General features: G+C 41.8%; 1 protein-coding gene across 4 annotated transcripts in view; it reads left to right on the forward strand.

Moving 5' to 3' along the window:
- IQSEC3 (IQ motif and Sec7 domain ArfGEF 3) overlaps nt 1-23,978 on the forward strand; it is a 158,441-nt gene extending 134,463 nt beyond the window's left edge. Inside the window, exons 6-15 of one of the 4 annotated variants that reach the window (XM_031939391.1) lie at nt 330-452; nt 1,672-1,838; nt 2,958-3,097; nt 4,414-4,539; nt 5,422-5,521; nt 5,737-5,898; nt 9,442-9,534; nt 13,170-13,216; nt 13,307-13,386; nt 17,668-17,730. In XM_031939391.1, the coding sequence (XP_031795251.1) occupies nt 330-452; nt 1,672-1,838; nt 2,958-3,097; nt 4,414-4,539; nt 5,422-5,521; nt 5,737-5,898; nt 9,442-9,534; nt 13,170-13,216; nt 13,307-13,381 (1,033 nt within the window). In that variant the 3' untranslated portion in view covers nt 13,382-13,386; nt 17,668-17,730. Of the gene's footprint in view, nt 1-329; nt 453-1,671; nt 1,839-2,957; nt 3,098-4,413; nt 4,540-5,421; nt 5,522-5,736; nt 5,899-9,441; nt 9,535-13,169; nt 13,217-13,306; nt 13,387-17,650 lie in introns of all 4 variants that reach the window. The other 3 variants (XM_031939390.1, XM_031939388.1, XM_031939389.1) reach the window with 3 other exon arrangements.
- Nucleotides 23,979-24,197: the final 219 nt, after the last annotated feature.

The raw sequence follows: 24,197 nt of genomic DNA on the forward strand, positions 1-24,197 counted from the left end.
TAAATGCTTGTTTCTTGTTTAATTTTTTGAAGGCTTAGTACAATGCCTTCATGCTCATTGACTAATTTCTGTTTGGCTTTGGAATAATAACTGGAAAGAATGATGGGGTCATCTTCTTCCTTCTTTTTCATTCTCCCACCCACTATCCATAGGCTATAAAAGCTAACACCTATCAAATGGAATGGGGTTTCCACAGAGTGAAGGAGAGGTTGATCTGTACTCCATATCGATTTAACTTCCCTTTGATGTGAAGAAGTTTTACATGATGGAACCTGTTCTGACCATCTCCCTTTTCTATCCTGTCTCTGCCCCCTACCTATTCCCCCAAGCTGTGTGGTGGATGAAATGGACTTTTCCAACATGGAACTAGACGAGGCCCTGAGGAAATTCCAGGCCCACATCCGGGTCCAAGGAGAGGCGCAGAAGGTGGAGCGGCTCATTGAAGCTTTCAGGTAAGAGTGTCCTTGAGATCTGACCCCAAATCCCGTCTAAATCCCAGAATCTTTGGGAAAGAAAATTCTGGGGGAGGGGGAAGAGAAGGAAGAGCCTCAGATTGTGGGAAATTAGCCAACATTTGGTGACAGTAGGAAAGAAGTGGGAAAAAGTCAATATTTATAACATTTGGGAATAGGGGAAGAGGGAAGCATCATCAAGACTTTCTCTACTCCCCATCCCTCAGGCAACCATATCAACTAGTCAGCCAGTCATCAAGTCTTTGCTGACTGCCTATTGGAGCAAGGCTGAAGCAGCCATTGTTTATTAAAGCATTAACTCCATGCAGAGCGTTGTGTTGGGGTCTGAGGGTAAGATAAAGTTTGAATAGAATGAGATTTCTGCCCTCATAGAGCTTATAATCTAGTATAGGTCAGCTAGGGAGCACAGTGGACAGAATGTCAGACTTGGAGGCAAGAAAACCTGCGTCCAAATCTGGCCACAGATACATAGTAGTTGTGTGACCCTGGGGAAGTCGGTGTTTGCCTCAGTTTCCTCATCTGTAAAATGAGAGGGAAATGGCAAACCACTCTAGTGTCTTGCCAAGAAAATCCCAAATAGGGTCATAAAAAGTCAGACAAGACTGAAATGACTAGAAACAACAAAAAGTCTAGTAGGGAGATAAAGTACCAACACAGACACCTACAACGGCATAAATATGACAGTAGGAAGTGCATTACACAGATACAAACATAGATCCACCATTTCTATCAACTAGAACAATCCAGGGAATGTTTCCAGAGGAAGTGCCATTTATTCAAATTGGGCTTTAATAAGTGGTTAAGGATTCAGCGGGAGAAGAGCAAGAATGTCATTCCACACCTAGAGAACTGGATGAGCCAAGTCACAAAGACTTGAGAGTACTGTGGGGTATGTGAAGGAATATAAGAAATGGTCCCTCCATCCTGGAGAATATAGTCTAGTTAGGGAGAGTATTCTAGGAAGAGTAAGTATTCTAGGACAAAATGAAAATCGGCCATATATCTGAAGACCCCAGGCTCCTATGCCATCCATGCTGCTATCTCTCTTTGGGAAGTTCTTATACAAAAATCGGCCATATATTTAAAGACCCCAGGCTCCTGTGCCGTCCATGCTGCTGTGCAGCCTACACTCTCCTGCTATAGCTTAAGGAGAAAGGACAGGAGGTCTTAGTGAACATGTTCTATATGTTTCCCCAAGCCAGCGCTACTGCATGTGCAATCCCGAAGTAGTCCAGCAGTTTCACAACCCTGACACCATCTTCATCCTTGCCTTTGCCATCATCCTACTCAACACGGACATGTATAGTCCTAATATCAAGCCTGACCGAAAGATGATGCTGGAGGATTTCATCCGGAACCTAAGAGGTACAAAGATAGTAGTTATTTTTTTTAATCCTGTTTTTTAAGTGCTAGAACTGTAAACTCCAAGGGAATAGTGGAGGTATAGGAGGAATGCCTTGAATATGACCTCCCCTTACTGGTCCAGGTATTGAGTCTCCTTGCTTCTTCCCTTTCCACTCAGCAAAATCCATGAAGCTGCCAGATCCTTAGTCAGAACTTAAATGGATCATCTTCCAGACCATATAGTGCTTTCCACTATAGACCTTAGACAAAAGTCCCCCACCCTTCCCATTCCCTGCATCCCAGCTCACTTTTGTCAGCACAGACCAAGAATCCCCAGCTCTCCTTTGTATTTGTGATTTAGGATAAATCATTCTACCTTATTGGGTTCCTCTTTCCTCATCTTTAAAATAAAGGAATTGAATTAAAATCTCTGAAGTTCCCTTCTCCCTCCAATATTCTGTGACTGAGTGCCATCAAATCCCAGTCCCATCTCATTTAAGCCATCTAAAAGATCATTTTATGAGCTCTACCAGCTCTAACTTTTCCCAGCTGCCCTTGAACCACAGAACCAATGATGGGGAACAAAGGAAGCCTACCAACAGTATCCTAGAATTGGGGGGGTGTATTCATTCACTTTCCTTCTTTCTTCCTTGCTCAAAGCTCTTTTTTCAGGTCAAGGACAAGGACAAAGCCCGTTAATTCGGCTAACTTTATAAACATCATATTTGAGTTGAAGGAAGCATGGGAGAAAATTCTGTGGAAGGAAGGGGTACCAAAGGCATGCTGTCTCAAAAGGCGCAGAGCTATCTTATAGGAGAAATGATGCTATTGTCTTTCATACTTTCTGGGAATTCAGTGACCTTCTCTGCTTTCCACCACATTAAAGCCTCTTGCCTCAGTTGAGGAGAAAATTCTTATCAAAAGTTGCCTCTTTTGCTTAGTTTGTCAATATATATATATATATATATATATATATGTCATGTGTATATATGTGTGTATCATGTGTGTATATTGTGTGTGTATATATATATAATGTATATTTTATATATATATATATACATATATATGTATACATATACATATATATATATACATATATACATATATATATATATATATATATATATCTTGTTCTGCTAGGTGTGGATGATGGAGCCGACATACCCCGAGAGCTGGTGGTGGGCATCTATGAAAGGATTCAGCAGAAGGAATTGAAATCCAATGAGGACCACGTCACCTATGTCACCAAGGTGGAGAAGTCCATTGTGGGCATGAAAACAGTAAGTCAGAACCATCAGACTAGACTACATAGGAAATATCTGCTTTGCACAGGGGACCATTCTCTCTTTCCCTCAGGTCTCAATTCTTCTCTCCTGATTGACTCCTAATCTCTTCCCTTTTGCTTTGTCTTTCCTTCTCTTGTCCATTCTCTGCTGTCTTTCTCTCTCACCCTCTTGCTGGATCCTAAAAGTGAAACAAGTTGAGATGAAATGGTTCTGGGTGATCCATGGGTTGAGTCCTGAGAGCTCTTGGAATCTACTTTCTCAGGGCAGGATGAATTGTTGATGTTCTCAGATGGTTTTAGTGTGTCTGGGGGACTAGGAAGAAAACCTTCATCCTGGGCAGCAAATCCTAATAGCTCTGAGTTTCCTTGAGATTGGAAGCTCTGTGGTAGAATAAAAAAATGCTTTACTGGAGTTCTGTCTTTGCCATAACTGGACTTGTGTTCAAACCCTAATACTATCATTACTACTTGTATGACATTGGGGAAAGTCATCTAACTTGTCTGGATCTGTTTCTTCAACTAGAGAAAGGAACAAGGATTTGTTAAGTGCCTACTATTGCCAGGCGCTATGCTAAGTAACATTACAGACATCAACTCATTTGTTCTTCACTACAAACCTGGGAAGTAGGTGCTGTTAAAATCCCCATTTTCCAGTTGCAGAAACCATGGCACTCAGGGGTTAAGAGGCTATTAAATGAGTTATATTAGAAGATCTATTGGGTTCTTTCCAGCTCTAAAATCCTATAATCCTGTGATTCTCCATTTGGTGTGGTGGGGAGGTCACTGGGGTGAATTTTAATCCCAGCTTTGCCACTAATGTGCTCTTGGGCAAGTCACTTTGTCTCAGTGTCTTCATCTATCAAATGAAGAGATCGAAACACGTGATCTGCAAGATCCCTTTTACCTCTAACATTCTGTGAGTCCATCTTCTGTGGTGTGGAGATCAAGGAAAAAGCTTTGCCCTCTTCCTTTGCTCTATTCTCTCCTTTGTAAAGTTCCTCTTTCACCTACACTGACTTCTCTCAGGAAATTCTTTGCCCCAAGCTCCATAGTGGAGCTTCCAAAGAATTGAATATGGCACAGCAGGAAGAATCCTGTCTTGGGGTCAAAAGACTCAGGGCTTTCTATAAGGACACATCATTCCACCTTTCTGGACTCAATTTCCCCATCTTTAAAATAAGAGTTGGGCAAAAAGATCTAAAGGTCCCTTTTAGCTCTAATATTCTGTGAGTCTGAGGTCAGGGCTCGTTTTTTCCCCCCTTCCCTTCCACTATCTGCAATCCCACGGCCTTCCAACCTTCTGGTTGCCAGGTGCTGTCAGTCCCACACCGACGCCTGGTCTGCTGCAGCCGTCTCTTCGAAGTGACTGATGTGAACAAGTTACAGAAGCAAGCAGCCCACCAAAGGGAGGTGTTCCTCTTCAATGACCTGCTGGTGGTGAGAAGGCCTGGGGGCCTGGGAGGGCTAGGCCATCCCTCAGTGGGCTATAGAGCAAGTGTTCTCTCTCTCTCTTTCTCTCCCTTTCTTTCTCTCTCCTCCATTCTTCTTCTCCTTTTCTGTCCCTCTCTGTGTCTTTCTCCCTTCTTCCTTATTCCCTTCTCTTTCTTTCTCCTTTCCCTCTCTTTCTCTGTTCTCTCTTCTCCTTTCCTCTCTTTTCTTCTCTTCTCTTCTTTCTCCCTCTATCTTTTTCTTCTTTCCTCCCCTTCTTCTTTCCCCTTCTGTCTTTCTCTTCCCCTTCCCCTTTCCCTCTCTCCTTCCCATTTCCCCTCTGCCTCTCCATCCACATGGTCATCCACATGCCAATTGAAGACCCAAAATAACAGCTAATTCTTCTGAAACACCCTGTGCCAGACATTAGATTAAATGAACTATAAGATCTCTTCCAACTCTGAAATTTGGGAAATCTGTGATAAGAGGTCATATCATAGCTGGGAAAAGGAGACCTCCAAGGGGTCAATGGAGATCCGTTTCTCCAGTTAGAAAGAGGAATTTGCTCTCGTGCTCATTTGCCAGCCCTGTTCTTCTTTTCAATTGGTGAAAGTATCCCAACCATTATTATCAATAAAGAATTTAAAAAAATAAATTTAAACATGGAAGGGGGAAGAAGCGCTAAAGGTCTCCCATCATAATAAACAGAGGGGCTGGAAAGATGGCTTAGGTCTTGGGGAGAGGTTGGTTGCCTAACTTTGATATCTCTCTATATGTCTGTCTGTGTCTACTTGTTTTATATATGTATATAAACATCTGCATGTATATTTTTATGCTTTGTTGTGGATGTCTGTGTGTGTGTGTGTCTATCTGACTCTCTTTCTCGGGCAGATCCTCAAGCTTTGCCCAAAGAAGAAGACTTCCTCCACGTATACTTTCTGCAAGTCAGTGGGCCTGCTAGGGATGCAGTTCCACCTTTTTGAAAACGAGTGTAAGTCTGTCTCAGAGCCAGAGATGATGACAATGGGTAATCAATCATTTCAGGGGATGTACAGGGGATGAGGAAGGGAAGGTAGTTTATGAGACTGCTTTAAAGGGTCAGAGGACAAGTCCTACAAAAAAGCCTGTTCTCACTCTCCACCCCAGGCTAACGCTACCTGTTTTCCTTTCTCACTGCATGTGCGTATCCCTGTATTCCTTTTCCAGATCATTCCCATGGCATCACACTGGTGACTCCAGTGTCAGGTTCTGAAAAGAAGCAGGTATTGCATTTCTGTGCCCTGGGTTCAGAGGAGTTGCAGAAGTTTGTGGAGGACTTGAAAGAATCCATCGCTGAGGTCACGGAGCTGGAACAGATCCGAATTGAATGTAAGGCTGCCAATGTATTTCCTGACTACACAGGGGGAGGGAGAGAGAGAGAAAGAGAAATAATTCAGAGAGAGAAGAGACAGAGGGAGAGAAACAGACAGACAGAAACGCAAAAACAGAGGGGGGAAAGAGAGGGGAAGAGACAGACAGACAGACACAGAGAGACAAAAAAGGGGAGAGAGACAGACAGACACAGAGAAACAAAAACAAAAGGGAGAGAGACAGAAAAATAGAATTCAGAGAGAGACAGAGACAGAGGGGGAGAGACAGACATACAGAAACAGGGGGAAAGAAAAATAAAGAGAGAAAATTCAGAGAGAGAGAGTAGGAGAGACAGACACAGAGAGACAAAAAAGGGGAGAGAGACAGACAGACACAGAGAAACAAAAACAAAAGGGAGAGAGACAGACAAATAGAATTCAGAGAGAGACAGAGACAGAGGGGGAGAGACAGACATACAGAAACAGAGGGAAAGAAAAAGAAAGAGAGAAAATTCAGAGAGAGACAGAGTAGGAGAGACAGACACAGAGAGACAAAAACAGAGGGGGAGAGAGAGGGGAAGAGACAGACCAACACAGAGAGACAAAAATAAAAGGGGGAGAGAGACAGACAGAATTCAGAGAGAGACAGAGACAGAAGGAGAGAGACAGACATACAGAAACGGGGAGAGAGAAAGAGAGAGAGAATTCAGAGAGAGAGTAGGAGAGACAGACACAAAGAGACAAAAATAAAAGGGGGAGAGAGACAGACAGAATTCAGAGAGAGACAGAGACAGAGGGAGAGAGAACATACAGAAACGGGGAAAAAGAAAGAGAGAGAAGGAATTCAGAGAGAGACAGAGGGGTAGAGACAGACACAGAGAGAAAAACAGAGGGCAAGAGAGAGGGGAAGAGATAGATAGATAGACTCAAAACAAAGAGGGAAGAGAGACAGACAAACAGAATTCAGAGAGAGACAGAGACAGAGGGGGAGAGACAGAGACAGAGATATTCTTCTAGGAGAATGTGAACTTTTGTTCTTTTGGCAACTTTAATTTTGCACACATACACACACACACACACACACACACACACACACACATCCACATGACCCCATATGCTTCCCTTTTTCTTTGCATGCTTCTTTGCTTCCCACATCAAAAAAGAAGTCTAGAAAGTAGGAAGTGATGGACAAAAAAAATTATACTATTTATTTCTTCCTTTCTCCAAGTATGTACATGTATATACATACTTAATGAATAATGATATTTATATACCTTGTCATAAAAAGCTTTCATATACATTATATGACCACAACCCTTTAAGGTAGTCCCTGTGAGAAAAATGAACTTCAGAGAGCTTAAATAAATTACCCAAGATCACACAACAAATGAGACAGAGCAAGGACTTTAACCCAGTTTTAAGCAAGGAACCCCAACTAAATAAAGTATTCATTTAATTCTGGTGCAGCTGGCATGATATTTTTATATTCCATTTTGATGTGAAAGTTATGTTTAGTTCCTAGTTGAAAGTGATTCACTAATTATTTTTTATTTAAGAAACATAAACACAACCAGTGAGGCATGAATGTCCATTTGTTAAATTTTGTAGTATCATAATATATTACATATGTCTCTTAAGGGAAAAAAGATAACTAAAGACAAATTAATTAAGTAAAAGAAACATGAATAACTACTACAGATAAAAATACTTCTTTTCTGTGTTATAGCCAACTGAATGGAAATTTTTCTAAATTAATAAAGACAACATTTTTGAAAAGTGAAAAACCTTGTTCCCCTTCATCTATCTAACTATGTTACTTCTTTAGGGGTAATACCTATTGCCCTGCTTCTCTGACTTTATAGTCTGGTTTTCTCCAGCATAATTTATCTAACATTCACTATAAATGGATACATTTTTTTTAATTCTAGAAAATTTGTCAAATAATAGTAAAATAAAAAAAATTAAGAGAAAACTAAAATACATGAAAATAAAATTTTTCACTTTCTTTGATTTTTGTTTCTGAAATGTATTCTTTAAAATTTCCTTTCTAGTATTCATTTCTGCAATTCTATCCAGAAAAACAATAATATGTTCTTTTCAGATATTCTTCCCCTGAGAAGAATAGATGGGCAGGAATACAACCTCTGCTCAGGTTCTGTTCTGATATAATAAACTATTTAAATGTCCCCTGCCCAAAATTTTCTAGACCTGATGGTACTAAACGCAACCAATATTATTAGTAAAGTACTGAGAAGCAAATATTTATTTCAGCACTTCAAAAGTCAGTGATTTAATCAGAATGTATTCTCCCTCGACTAACAGAGATCACAATCTCTCTTCTAACAAACTTAATAAGCAATTCTCATGAGTTGTGTCCTTGTGTAGATGTACATCTGTGCATAAATTTGCATGTAGTTACATAAGTTTCTGCCAAAAAAAAGTATGTTTGTACACACATTTATGTGTGTATGTCTGTCTGTCTCAGACCAAAAACATTTGTTGCCCAGTGGCTAACCTCCTTATCCTGAAACTCTACTTAATTCGGCTGGGCCTTGGACGACAGACACACAGTCTTGCACTGGGCTTTTCTTGCTGTGTAGCATCTGAAAGCTTACATTATAATGACACTCATCATGATGAGACATTAAAGTAGCCTTTGGTGGAGCTCTAGCTCCCCTTCCCTTTCCTAATCAGTAGCAAAATCTCTCTAGAAAATATGAATGCACAAATATTGTTAGAATCTGTTTGTAAGGTGCTGATCCTCTTATTCAGATAATGCAAAGAGCAAATGAATCAAGAAAGTGTTTAGCAGTAACAGGGAAAATAAGAGTCAAAAAAAGACAAGAAAAGTTAAAAGAAAAAGATAAGAAAGAAGGAAGAAAAGAGAGATGAAAAAGGAGATAACTAGGAAAAATGTCTTGGATTCAAAAAGAACAATTCTTTGAAAAGGGGCAGCTATATGGTACCAGTGGATAGAGCACCAGGTCTGGAGTCAGGAAGTCTCATCTTCCTGAGTTCAAATTCAGATTCTGACACTGATTAGCTACTTAGGCAAGCTACTTAACCCCATCTGCCTCAGTTTCCTCATCTGAAAAAGGATCTGAAGAAGGAAATGGCAAACCATTCCAGTACCCAGTGCCAAGAAAATCCTAAGCAGGGTCACAAAGAGTTAGATAACAGAAAAGTGACTAAACTGATACTTTGAAAAAAAAACTTCATTTAAAAATGCATTTATTTGGAGTCAGGGAGAAATTCAAAAGCACCATAATTGATCTTAGTAGCCTTTAATTCCCTGTGGATTAGAGGTAATTTGTTTGCTTTTGGCAATGCTAGTCCTGGAGATCAAATTCTCAACAAGTTGAGATGTGTTTGGTTCAGCTCCGGCTGGAGAAGCAGGTTTAGGAAGTCTGATCACCAGCCCTGAGCTCAGTTTTTGCTTCTCCTAGCTCTATTGAGCGCTGTTCCTCTTCCTCCTCCTCCTTCCCATTATATTTTCTCATTGCATCTCTTTCCAACTTCCATCTCGTGCCTGCTTTCTTTTCACTCTGTTCTCATCACTCAGGGGAGCTGGAGAAGCAGCAAGGAACCAAGACACTTTCATTTAAGTCCAGTGGAACTCAACCTGACCCACAATCAAAGCAAGGATCTCCTATAGGTAAGCAACTGCTCCATGTCTTGACCATCCAAGGCCAGACCCTCCGAACACTTGTCTCCTACCCAACTACAGAAAAATCCCAGAATTTTTAACTCTTTGAGGAACCTCATCAAGAGCAATAGCTTTGGTTTTCTGGGACGTTATTTTGAAAAAAGCAGTTTCCAGATTCTCCTTTCTTTTCTAATTAAGAGCTCTAAGTTCACAGAAAGAGGAGGGAGGAAATTCCCATTAAAGGGAAAAATGAGACCCCCAAATGCTGATTCATTTCAATGAGATTTTATTGGAGGAAAAAGTCCATGGAGGAAAAAAAAAGGCCTAATTGTTGTCACCAAAGGTGAGATTTTTAGGACTTTCTGAAAAACAGCAGTGCCATAGAGGATTGATAAAGTTATTCAGTTATTCATAAAATCTTCTTTTAGAAACCTCAGGAGAATATATATTTTGGTGGCTTAAGGAAAGGAAACAAGAATGAGAGAGATGTCCTAATCTTCCATTATTTTTAAGTACCCCAATTGTACATTCTCTCATAAGCTAAAATAACATAGTCTAAGTCATTCTTCTGTAGAGAGGCAAAAAAAAAAAAAGTTCAGGCAGATTTGCCACTTCTACATTTTGGTACATTTGCACCATTCTTTCTAGATTATCCTTTAATGCATTTTCAAAAATGTTTTCTCAAATCATTCAGTCCCACAAATTCAAGTCAGTGCAGATTTTGTATTGTTTTTGTTCATATGTCCCTAGCTCCTTCCTTCCTTTTGCCCTCAGATTGCCCATCAAAAGCCAACAGCCAACATAGTTTTTCTTTCTTTTTCTTTAAATGATAATGGCTTTTTATTTTTCAAAATACATGCAAAGATAGTTTTCAACTTTCACCTTTCAAATCTTGTGTTCCAAATTTTCTCCTCCCTTCCTCCCGCTCCCTCCCCTAGACAGCAAGTAATACAATATATATTAAACATGTGCAATTCTTCTATACATATTTCCATGCTGCATGAGAAAAATGAGATAAAAAAGGAAAAAAGTGAAAAAGGAAGCAAATAACAACAAAAAAGGTGAAATTACTATGTTGTGATCTATATTCAGTCCCCATGGTCCTCTTTCTGGATATAGATGGCTCTCATCATCACAAATCTATTGGTATTGGCCTGAATCATCTCATTGTTGAAAAGAGCCAAATCCTTCAGAGCTGATCATGACATAACATAATCTTGTTGTTGCTGTGTACAATCTTCTCCTGGTTCTGCTCATTTCACTCAGCATCAGTTTATGTAGGTCTCTCCAGGCCTTTCTGAAATCATTCTGTTGATCATTTATTATAGAACAATACTATTTCATAGTATTCACATACCATAACTTATTTAGCCATCATCCAACCGAGGGATATCCACTTAATTTCCAGTTTCTTGCCACTACGAAAAGAGCTACCACAAACATTTTTGCACCTGTGAATCCCTTTCCCTCTTTTATGATCTCTTTAGGATACAAGCCTAATAGAAGCACTGCTGGATCAAAGGGTATGCACAGTTTTATAGCCCTTTGGACATTGTTCCAAATTACTCTCCAGAATGATTAAATCAGTTCAAACTCCACTAACAATGTGTTAGCATCTCAGTTTTCCCACATTTTCTTCAATATTTCTCATCATCTTTTCCTGTCATCTTAGCCAATCTGAGAAGCATGAAGTGGTACCTCAGAGTACACAGTTTTCCTCTGCTCCTCACTTGCTTCAAACAAAAAGAGAACAGGGAAGAGAAAGAGGGTTAAAATCTCTTGAGATAACCAGAATAATTATCAATAATTCTTCTATAATAATATCTGACATTTATAGAGAGATTTAAAATTTACAAAGCACTTTTCGTTCCAATGATTTTGTAATGTAGGTGGTTCGAGTTTTATTAGTTCCATTATACAAACCTCAGAGAAGTGAAGTATAAATACTTATTGAATTAGATTGGATTGAAGAGTAGTTTAGCTAGAAAATGGTGGGGTGAACATGAAGGGAAAAAGGACAAAAATCAAAAAGAAGAAAGTGGCCATTCTTGAGTTTAAAAGGTCAGGCGATTCTGTGGCCTGGTCCTCTGGGAGTTCCTTTGTTCTCTCACAATGGTCAGTAGGCTTTAGTCTGGAATACTGGGTAGGAGATTGACCCAGGCAGATGGTCACCATAAGGTCATAACAATTTACTCAACTATTGCTAATATATGGATCAACCTGAAGGTTGAAAACGTTGAAAGAGACTCTCATGTCAATGCATTGAATGTAACTGAGTTTGACTTGAGAACAATTTCTTATTAAGCCCACAGCATGGTTTTTAGTAGAATTTCTTTGTGTGGCAGGTACATGATTCAGTGTCTACATAACTATTTCTGTACTAAAATTGAAATGTGTCCTCACAGAGACAGACACCATCCAACCTACCCTAGATTGCCTCCATCTTTGATTTGCTAGCTTCATTATTCTAGGCAATGAAATGCCTTTTCATCAGTTCTTCAAGGACTTGAAGGATCTCAAGTCCCTTCACCCTTCTTTTCTAATGAGTAGCTCTAAGTTCACTGGAAGGAGAAAAGAACATTTTCATCTTACTGAAGGGAAAGCAGACCTAGCAGACCTAAAGTACTGACTCACCCAAATGGGGTTTTGTTGCTATCAATAGAAGAGTAAAAATAAGAGTCTAGTGGCTCTGGCATATAGAATGGCTTTTCATTCATTTTCCAAGCCCCTGCCTAGAAATGGAATTTTCCTTTGTGCTTCACCCCATAGCAGAATAGTTTTTTATGCTTCTTTGGAGGGGAAAAAAGAACAGAGGCAAAGAGAGGAAATTGGTCATTTGAGTGGTTAAAAGGTCAAGAGACTCAGCTGTGTTATCCCCTAGGATGTCTTCTGTTCTCTCACTGGTGGTCAATAGTCCCCTATCTGGAATATTGGATTAGAAAATAAGCAAAACATATGGGGCCAACAGGGTCATAAAAATGTAGTAGTGGGTCCTTGTGAGATAGAATAAAAAGTACAGTTCCTTTCTTTGGTGAGCTTTTAACCTGATAGGTAGATTTATAGGTAGATAGACAGGTGCATTTGTGGATGGATAGATGGATATTTGTATATACACATATGTTCAGAAATACAGAGATATACAAAACCTGGTGTATTAGGTGGGAATTTAAAACCCACCTTTATGGACTGTATACACACATATCTATATTTATAGGCTGCCTATATAGACTGAGTATCATGTACTAATTTTATTATGATCAGTCTTTTACTTATATCAGTATTTCAGAAGACCCAAGGTTTCATCCATGTGGGTAATCCCTTCTCTCTACACCAGCAGATCTCAATCCTTCTCTCCCTCAGACCTTGAACCCTATTTTCTGGGTGATACACCCCATTTAGATCAGTTCTTCTGCTGTCATTTGTCCACCTGCCCATCCCCAGTCAAAATCAGAAGCTTCCCTCCTCTGTCCCCAGCTCACCCTGAGGTATAATGGGTCCCCAGCACAGCCTCCCTCCAGCCACGGTGATTTATGGGTTCTGGCTGCCTGGGCACGCCACAGGGCAAGTGTATTTGGAAGGGAAGGAGGGGTCTGGGGGTTACAGCACCAGATAAAAACTCATCTCTGTGGTCCTTCTTCTCAAAGCCCCCAGAAAGGAAGCCCCTGAGAAAGCGGTGGACAGCACAGTGGAGGTAAGTAGAGGCCTCGTTGCTGAGGTGAGTAATTCTCTCGCCCCCTCCCCATCCCGTTCTTCTCACCTTCTCTGTTGTTTCTCTTCTCAGGTATTAATCAATGCCTCCCCAGCCCGACTGACCATTTTACCAATTTCGAGAGATACAATTAAAAGTTACTGCTAGCATGGGTAATGCTATTATTGCCACGCTAAATTAAGCCACAAGCATCTTCCACCTGTTTTTGTCCTTTTCCTCCCCCCGAGACATGTGACACTCGGGGCTGAGCTCCCAGATTAACCCCATGGAAATGGAGCTGCTGGGCTCTCCCATGAGGATGCTTCCCACCAAGCCTGATTCCCTAGCAGGCAGACTTCATCCCCACTGCTGCTGTCCTCCCGCCCCAGAATGTTTCTTTTCCCACAGAACCCTGAGGGTCCTTCTCTCAAACTCTCCTCCTGCCTGACTTTCCAGACACTTCTAGGTTATCCCTTCTCTTTCCTCCCATCTCCAGAAAAGGGAGTCTGTGCTCATCCATGAGTCCAGAAAGAAAGTAGATTAGCCTCCCAGGGGCCAGTTTCTTAAGGCTTGGACTTTGCCAAGTTAGTAACTATTGACCCTGAGGAAGGCAAAGGCCAGGGGCCAAGTTGGAGGTTCCCACTGTAGGAATACTTGTTTTTATCTGGAAGTTTCTCACCTGGATGTTTTGCTATCCTTCCCACCCTGGATGGTCCCTTCTCCAAGGAAAGTACTCTCCTGGAGGATAAGGGAAGTGGGTAGTGGAGAAACTTGTATTTTCTTGGGAGGAGGGAGAGTAGAGAGAGACACAGGGAAGCATTAGCATCTGGCCATTGCCTGGTCCCAATGATGCCCTTTCAGGGTAATGTTGCTCCTGAGTATTGGCTCTAGAAATTCTAGCTTGGGGTCTAGCATCCAAGACTTCTCCCAACTTGCTGGTCCATAGCCCCATACCCTCCTATGGAAAGCTGCCCGCCCTCCATCTCTTTTTATCAGAAGAGACTTCCATTCATTCCAACAATCAAAAGATTCCTGTCCCCAAACAATCGCAACTCCCCTGCTATTCCAACAGACTGGGAGATGCTCTGTCTCTCCACGACACCCTGCACTCCCGATAGGTGGAGGATATATTGCCTGAACCTGCCTCATCTCTGGGATGTCCCAGTAGAGTACGGCTACCTTTCTGGTTCCTGACCCCCAGCCTGCCACATGCCTCTTTCTGCCCCTCCCCCCCATACCTTTTTCTGAAGGAGGCACCTTTCTCCAAGAGGAGCTTCCAGCCCCAGCTGCTGACAAGCTCCCCCCCTCCCAGAGTGGGTATTCCATCTACCCCTTGCATCTCTGCAGCTGCCCATCGCCTAGCCTTGCAGATAAACACAAGTTCCCAGCTCCACCATCTGCTCTGTCAGTCCCCTCCATGAACCACATACAGTCTGACCTGCCCAGAGAGAAAAATCAAGCAGGTACTTAGTTCTTAGCCCCTAGGTCTGCCCTAAAGGGCCGTGTGACTATCTGCAAGGCTGCCCATCTCCCTCAACCAGCTCCAGGGCCCCTGCTAGCCTCTTTCTTCCTCTGCAGAGTCTTGCCCTTGCTGCCCCCATGGCCTGTCAGTTGATCCCCCCACCAAACTCCCTCCTCCTCTGCCCTCCCTTCTCATTACCTGGCCGATTCCCTCTGGCAGGCGCTTCTCCATCTTCTCTGAGCTATTCTTACCTGCTACCCATGTTTCATCTTGACTTTCTTTCTTTTTTTTCTTTTATCATTAGGGAAGTGAGGAGGGGAGAGTGTGGGGGGGAGGGTAGTTGAGTCAATGAGGTCTCTTAAGGAGTTTTGCTTTCAATGGACGAGTCATCTTGCTTTCCATTTACCAACTATCAAAAATGGATGAAATGACTGGGTAGGGCACTGGTAAATAGAGGGTGGTTGCTTCTCTGAGAAGTCACGTCAACCTTACTTGAAGATGCATTCTTGAAATCTAAGAAAAGATGGAAAGAGGAGCAATGGAGGGATCATAAGAGTTTAGAAAGAGTAAAGAGAAGACCATCAGGAGAGAGTCATATTAGGGGAGGTAAGACATTCAGGAAATGCAAGAGAGGAAAGGATAAGGAAGATCTACATTCTATAAAATTCCTATAAAATTTTTCTTAGTGTGAGCATTCAGGTGAGAAATCTGGGGAGGAGTAGCAAGGACTCAAGCTTCCTGAAGCTCTACCCAGCATCAGAGGAATTTATCCAGTTTCCTTCATAGATGTAGTCTCATTCTGAAAGGTGTTTCCAATAGGGAAAGAAGGGACAAAAGATTTGTTATCCTCCTCCAACAGTTGTAGTGATTAAAAACAACTAACTTTCTAAGCAATGAGAAGCTTAAAAGTTCTGTAGCACAAAGAAGGCTTGACTTCTTAGCCATATGGTTGGTCTAATGGCATTTCCCAGTAAACTTCCCTGCCATTTGGGGCAAGACTCAAAAGTCAGAAAATACTGCTGGAGGAAAAGGACTGGATATGAAAAAACAAGAATGAGAGATTGGATAGAAGTACTTGTCAGGAGTTGTTTATGTAGAAAAGAAAGTGACAAAAAATACTCATTGGAGATAGAAGAGAGAGGAAAACCTCTAGTAGGAGGTAATAGACATCTACTGCTAAAAGGTACAAAGGCTGGGAACCTATGAGTTAAGGCTCAGAGCCTGGGCTAGATACATCATGAGCCTAACTGCTCCATAAAACCAGGAACACCTTCTTCCCACCCCTATCTTGGAGCTGCTGTGCTCATGCAGGACAGCCAAGCTCCTAGAGGAAACATTATCTTACCAAGAAATCTACCTGAGGCATGAGTTGAATCAAGAAAACAGGTGTCAGAGATATAAGGGCCCTTAATCAAGTTAACCTATTTGGAGACAGCATGGAACTGTATAGTTCACAAGGAAATCTCAGAATTTCCCGTTGGCCAATTTTCCCCCTTTTCTCTCTCTTCACCTTTTAAGGCACCTTGTCTATCTGGAGGAAGACTACAAACTGGACCATCTAACCCTAGAGATAATGGAAATTTTCCCTTCATTAATTTGCTTAGAATCTTTAAGTTGTAGATAATTCTCTTTCATTAATTTGCTTAGAATCTTAAAATTGTAGATAATATGACACAACGTACTCATTTCACAAATCAGGCAACTGAGGTTCAGATTATGGGTAAGTTATTTAACCTTCTTAAACCTCAGTTTCCTCATCTATAAAATGGGAATAAAAATCCTCATAGTACTTAACCCAAAGGGTTATTTGGAGATTTTTATGAGAAAAATTAATGTTTTTGCAAACTTCAAAGTATATTAAATCCAGTTATTAAATGAATTGCCCAAGATAAACAAAAGAGCTGAAGCTAAAACTTGGATCTCCTAATATTAATACTCTTTTCATTACCTCTGGGAGATTCAGCTTTTTTTTTTCCCTCAGTAACCCATCATCTAATTAAACAAATCAGCCCAGGATCAATTGAGCCTTAAATGAGAGTTCTCTATTTGAATTTTTAAAAATCCCAAATCAGACTCTGCTTTGGTAATTAATCTTTCTTGTTCCTGATGAGTGTGAGAGGAGTGTGTATGTAGGGAGGGTGCTAAATAAATTAATTAAATCTGGGGTGTCAGGCACGCAGTGATTTGTAGATCTTTCTTGGCCCAAACACAAGGGAACTTTGACAGGCTCAAACACTGTCCATCCATCTAACCTCCTTTTTCATCCTAACACCTTTGTGAGACTGGATGGGAGGTTGCAAGGACTAGCCCTTTGGGGGGGAGGCAAAAAGGAGGAGAGAAATTGATTTTAAGAGGTTCAGTCATTTGGCCAAGATCATATGACAAGGTGTTAGGATTTACAGCTTAAAACAACTTTGGAAAAGCTCTAGTTCAGCCCTCTTATTTCACAGATGAAGAAGTGAGACTCTGAGTGGGGAGAGCTTTGCCCAGAGCCTTACAGCCTTTTAAAAGGGTCAGAGCTGAGACTACAGCTAAGCCCCCTGACTTCCAGGACAGGGCTTTTTTTTGGGGGGGGGGATTATACTACAGTGACTTCCTATGGGAAAATCAGGATTAGAACTTTGATCTCTAGCCAGTCTACCTTCAGAACAATAAAGGAACAAAGGAAGGGAGGATCATAGGTAGGGTTTCCAAGTTGGAGGAGACTAGAATTCTGGTCCAACCCCCAGTTTTTACAGTGGGAAAAATGAGACCTTGAGAGAAGAGACTTGATGAAGCTCAGTCAGTTAGTAAGAAGCAAAACCTGTCCTTAAACTGAAATCTTCTGACTCCAAGGGCAGTGGGGAAATGGCGGGGCAGAAGCGGCGGGATGGGGCTGGGGGTGCGGGCAGGCGGGGAGGCTTAGGGTAGCCAGTCCTAGCAGCTGGGAATTGGTCATGTAACATGTCATGCTTCTCTGGCTGTTTCTAAACTAGGTGTCAATTCACAACAGGCTTCAAACGTATCAGCACAACTCCAGGCTGGGGCCCGAGAGGGGAGTGCCGCTGCCGCCGCCGCCATCATCGCCAGGCCTGCCTCCTAATTCCCCAAGGGACCTGCTGCCGCCACCGCCGCCCACCCCCCCAGGGACCCTGGTGCAGTGCCAGCAGATTGTCAAAGTCATTGTCCTGGACAAGCCGTGCCTGGCCCGCATGGAGCCTCTCCTGAGCCAGGCACTCACCTGTTACGCCTCCTCCTCTGACTCCTGCAGCTCCACTCCCCTTCGGGGCCCTGCCACCCCTGTCAAGATCATCCACCAGCCCCCCTTACCCCCACCGCCTCCCCCTTACAACCATCCACACCAGTACTGCCCTCCAGGCTCCCTGCTCCAGCAAAGGAGGTATTCCAGTGGTTCCAGAAGCCTGGTGTAACCACTGCTCTTCCCCTTCCCCTCATCAGCCACCCACTCTGAAACCTGGCTCTCCCCCACAGCACAAAGTTACTTCCCCCTGTGCTCCTCCACCTCTCCTGGGAGCCCCTCTCCCCCATGGCTCCCCATCCCAACAGATATGCTTAGTTCCTAATGACCACAGTAACTTTTTAAAGAAAAAAAAAGATCAATGGTACCTCGGTCTCCCAATCCCACTTCTGCCCTCAAACCTACTGACTCTGCTGAGAATACCTGGGAAACCCACCTCAGGCGTCACTCTCCCCGGTCTCCTTATATCCTAGTCATGAGTGGAAGGTCCCTTGTTCCTCCACCAGTTTTCTCTTTCTGCTTCCCCAAATTGCATTTATCCCCCAATTTGGACATCAGATTTATTCCCAACCAGGAATTCAAATGGAGAAAAAGTCAGTTCTTCCATTTCTCACCCTCCCCTTCCCTTTTCCCTCTGCAAAAGGTGAGGGATGGGTGGGACTGGAGCCATTGTTCTCTGACTTTAGCTGGGGCTGGCAGGTGGGGGAGGAGACCCTGACATGGCTCATGATTGAAGGCTTCCTTGGTGGGGCACTTATGGGAGTAAGCATAACTGTCCTGTTGGGGTGTCCCTCCTCCCCCTAGAGAATCAGCCCCTATAGACTTCACATGATTAACCAAAATTAGCTCATAGGACCACAGAGCTAGACAGGACCTCTTAAGACACAGCTAGTCTACCCCTCTGCCTTCAGGCAAAACTATACTTAATAGATACAAATTTATGAGACCCTTCAGAAGACACTTCATAGCTTTCTTTGGTCATTACTCTAGACCGGTAAGCTCTTCCAAGCTGTGATTCCCTTAGAGAAAAATTGTCCTTTGTAGAATAATAGTAAGAGTTCACATCTCTATGGCACTCTATGGTTTACAAAGTGCTTTTCCTCCTAAAAACCTGTCAATTTAGAAATGTAAGCTTTGTCCCCATTTTACAGATGAAGAACTTGAGGCTCAGAGAGCTTAATTAATTGTGTTGCTATAGGCACATAGCTAGTGTCAGGACATACATCCAGGTCCTTTGAGTCTAAAACCAATGTGTTTTCTACTAAATCATAAAAAACATCTGTCTCTCACCCCACCTCCATCTTTGAGACTTAATAGAAAAGTGACTTATGGGGTAAGATGACCCTACCTATAGCTAGTAGATGGGAGCCCTCTCCCATCAGTTTCTTCCAAAATCCTAGCTCCCATTGTACTGGGACTGGATCAGGGCCAAAGCAACAGAGATTTAGAGTAAGACTGAATATCTTCCATCCAGATGACATAGTTCTTTTATGAACAGCCTAGATGCCACTGATTCTGCCTAGTTGCTTCTGGCCCTGATGTCATCATCCCTGTTTCTATAATTTTCTGATTCCTTTGCCCTGATTTCCTTCCTCTTTTATCTGACCCTATCTTTCATTTCTTATGAATCCCAACCTATCACAGTATAGAGTTCTGTAAAGAGAAGTTCTTCTTTCCCTCTTCCTACCTCAATTCATCGAAAATTATTCTTCAGTTTTAAGTATGGGTTACTCGATCCACTGATGAAGCAACAAGACAGGAATCACTTTTAAAGGATGGAAATTTAGATGTTCACATTGGGATGGAGAGGGGACAGGTATACCCAAGGAACGATGGGATCATGTGAAAGAATTATAAATGGGAAGCAGAACCAGAAGGGTGGAGGGAAGATGAACTGGGGCAATGGCTAATGCAAAAGAGTAATAAATAAGGGATCAATTAGAATTAGGACATATGAGTAGAGTCATGAAAAAAAGATTATAGGCTAAAATATTGGGCCATATTGAATACAATTTCATTTCCATAAATTCTTAGTTATATATGGGTTAAAAAATGAACCTTACAAGTACAAGATGTGGGTTTAGCCAGATAGCCATTTATATTAAAAACAACAACTAAGGAGGTTCCTGAATTGCAATTTTAATGTGAACCCCTCCCCCCAAAATGCTATAGTAATTTTAGGCTTTGTGAAAAGAAGTTTGGGATTTTGGGCTGGGGAGAAGATAGTGTATATTGTACTCTCCCCTAGTCACCCAATAGCAGAAATACTGTGTTCAATTATGGGTGCCATATTTAACAAGGAAATAAGCAGTCTGGAAATGTCCCAAGGAAGACAACTTGAGTCAAAGGGCCTCAAGAACATGTTATATGAGGATTAATTGAAGGAACTGGGAACTTGAATCCTGGAAAAAAAGATGAGTGATACATGAAAATATTGAAAGGTTATATGTGACTAAAGAATTATATTTACTCTGTGGAACACCAGAGGACAGAACTAGGAATAATAGGTAGAAGTTGCAAATAGGAAAATCTGGAACTGTTAGAAAAAACATAGACTTATCCAAAAGTGGAATAAGTTTCTTTGGGAGGAGTTTCGGTTCCTCCTTCAAGAAAAGGATGAATGATCCCTGATCAGATAGGATGTAGAGAAGATAAATTTTGTGATCTGACTGGAATATTAGATTTACAAATGCACCAGAGAACAGGAAAGTATCATGTGGAATCATGTTTAAGGGACAGAGGCTGGAAGATTAATACAGGTGTTTATTCTCTCTCCCCTCCATCTTTGACCAAATCCTGGATCCTCTAATAATTTAAGGAATCAAACTGCCCATCTATAGTCTTTTCTCCCCCTCCTTAGATTCATGACACTGAAGCTCTCCAATAGTCTATGAACTTTCTGGCAGTTTTGTATTTCTAAAGGTCCTTCCTTTCTCCACTCTTCCTCATTTCCTCTCTCTAGGAAAAAAAAATCATAGCCACATAGATCTTGAGCGCTGAAAGGAGTTCAGAGGCCATCTCATCCTACTCCATGTCATAGATCAGAGATGGGAAATGTCCAGCCTCTGGGCCCTATAAGAACTGTGAGATTAGTTGGTCTTGCCCTGCCAACTGCCCTTGCCTTGCACCTGTCATTGAGGTATAGAGTGATGGACTAACTTACCTCACATCACATAGCTATAAGTGGAGGAGCTAGAATCTGAGATTTCTGACCCCAAAATATAATGTTCATAAGTTTTAAACTGGAAGAAACTTTAATAGTTCAACAAATCCAATGCCCTAATCTTACCAATGGGGAAAATTGAGACCCTTGGAGAACGTAAGATATTTGTCAAAGATCATGCAAATAATAAGTAGCCGATGTGAGATATGAACCCTGGTCTTCCAATTTCAAAACTCATGCCTTTCTCTAAGTAGCACACTACCTCTCACTGCTTTTTTTTTCCAACTACATAAAAAAGAAATCACAAAATCTAAAATTTGGAAGGAACTTTACAGGCTCTCTAGTCCCATATTTGATGGAGACTCCCTTTTATAGTATCCTTGTCAAATGCTCCTTCAGTAGTCACATGAAGACCTCCAGTGAGGAGAGAACTTATCACTTCTTGACTAAGCTCCTTCCACTTTTGGACAGCACTAATTGTTGAGTTTCTTACTGTCTCCTGGCAACTTTTACTCATTACCTCTATTCTTGCCCTCTGAGGTTTTAAATACTTGAAGACAGTTATCCTGTCCCCATTTCTCCTTTCACTCCAAATCTTTTTTTCCAGACTAAGTATTCCTAGACTTGAACTGATGCTGTATGGCATGGTTTCCATTCAGCTCACTGTCCCCAGAGTTCTTTTTTACATGAATGGATATCCCATTTTAAGGCATATGGGTAGTCCCGTGTCATGTAGAAAATCTCCAAAGTGAGAATAGTATTCAAGAATCACAAAAGGCAAGAAGCTGAAGGTCACCAGAAATCTGACCACAGGCCAACTGTGAGCTGCTGGCAATGTCTACATCCTACACAAAGTAACCCTCTTCATTTACACTCTTGAAAGGTTGACAGACAGCATCTTTATATAAAACTCTATGATTTCCTTTCCCCTCTGTTCACAACAGTGGACAAACCATCCTACATCCTACCACATCTTCACCATTGTCACCAACTGCCCATAGCCGAGTTCCCTGAGATCTGATCCATCCTTCAGCATTGGACTTGGGTTGTTCCTCCCCCATGCTAGTAGCTCTACAAGAGCACCAACTTTGGTACCTGAGGCAGGGCTAGGGCAGAATACTTCCAGGAGTACTCAGTCAGGGATGGCTCTTATTTAAAATATCCTTCCAAGTATATCTTCCTCTCCTCCTGCCCTACCCCCAGAGTCACATGCACCTTGAATCCCTGACCAAACACCAAGATTCATAGTGTTCTTGATCCGTTTCATCTAAAAGAGATAAGTGTTGTTTAACCATGAGATACTAAGCAAGAAGTACCGCTCTCATGGACCTTACTTGTCCTTACCTGTTTCTGATTCTAGAGAAGAAAAGCAGCTTTGCTGCTCCATAACCCACCTAATGTGCTCACAATCACATGTGAATCAGTCAAACCCAACACCAATGCTAGAGTAAAAACTGAAAATCTCAGTTTCCACCAGGGAAATGCCCAGGCTATCCTTCCCATTCACCCTCGCTTCCCCTTTACTAGGCAGGACTCTGACAATCACAGGGATGGTAGGAATTAGAGCTATAAGTATCCTGGAAACCAACCCCAGATTTTACAGAGGAGGAAAGAAAGACGCCGGGAGGTGAAGTATGAGCCGGACATCAGTTTGTCTCTCTCCTAACTTTACCACGCCTTTAGAGTCCTCCCTACCGCAGCAACTCTTGACCCTGCTCTTGCACAACCCATCTGAATGTTTCTTTATAGCCAACAGAACCCAGCAGCCTAGGTGTAGGCATCCGCCCGTCTCTGTGTCCTGCTGTACATATATGTCCTCGTCACCCTTCACCCCCAAAGAGAGAAGCCTCTCTGGGGAAAGGCAGGGTGACAACATCATTAAAGAATCCAAATGGCAAATATTTTGTAACAAAATAGCCCAGAGGTATTTTAGCTGTTCAAATCATAGAGTTTTAGAAATTATATTGAGATATGTCACTTGCGCAAACCATGTTTTCTTGTCTTCTTCCTTTCTCCTCAACCGTGGGGAACGCAACTCTCCTGTACGGGGATAGAATGGGTGGGAAGGAAAGAAGGCCAGTTTTCCACGTGACTGATGGAAACTGAGTGTGGAGAAGTGTCAGCGGTCAAGGCTAGAAGGGCTAGAAGGCCAAAGCAAATATTAAATTTAAATGAATAAACTTTTACCTAGTACTTTGTACAGAGCAATGGAGGAGATTCTTTTGATAGAAGATTTTTGCCTTTGTGGAACTTATAGTCTAGTAATAGCTATAAAATAAAATACATGCTTGGTGGGACTGCCTACTGCCACCCACCCTATGCTACAACATCATGCCTCTTTGTTTTATCTACAAAGAAAAAACTATATATACCTTTAGAAAAAAGCTATCAAGATAAGAGACAAATAAAAGAAAATCACTTCTGTCTAGACTTCCTAAGTTATTCTATGTTGATCTATGATTCTTCAATTCTAGTTTTACTCCATAATCTTCTCAAGGTTGGGAGCTCCATGCCGTGAAACCCAGATCCTTTCTGATTCCAGGAAAAAATGGTATCACTCATTCAAGATCACCTCTAACAACTTGCAATTTGCCTACCCGAATGCTCCGGATAGCAATTCAATGCAGTTCAAATATTATTTATTATTGCACCCACCATGTGGCACTGAAGAGTCTTTGTCAAGAATCTTACAGTCTCCTGAATAATTCACTCATTCATTTATAATCCCAGGTTCGCTCTTGTCCAATTAGCCATTGGGAACATAGTAGATTTTTGAGTCATATAATCCTTGATTCTCTAATGCTATTCCCCCCATTCCCTCAACCGAGGGGAAAAAAGAAATATAACAGATATAGACATTGTTCCCATAAGGTAGAATCAAAAATAGAATACATGGCTTTGAAAATATAAAAATTGTCAATTTTTGCTCAGTTGTCACAGGGACCAAAGTATTGGGGGAAGGGAGGTAAGGGAGGGTGAGAAGATATAAATAAAGGTCAGGAAGGAATAAGTGTTGGGAGACTGTAACCACTGACTATAAGGGTCTCATACCACTGACAATAAGGGTATCATATTACTGAGAGAATAAGGAAAAGCTTAGAAGGGGCTATCAAGCTGTCAC

This window comes from Sarcophilus harrisii, chromosome 5 (genome assembly GCF_902635505.1).
Source record: "Sarcophilus harrisii chromosome 5, mSarHar1.11, whole genome shotgun sequence".
Lineage (NCBI taxonomy): Eukaryota > Metazoa > Chordata > Mammalia > Dasyuromorphia > Dasyuridae > Sarcophilus > Sarcophilus harrisii.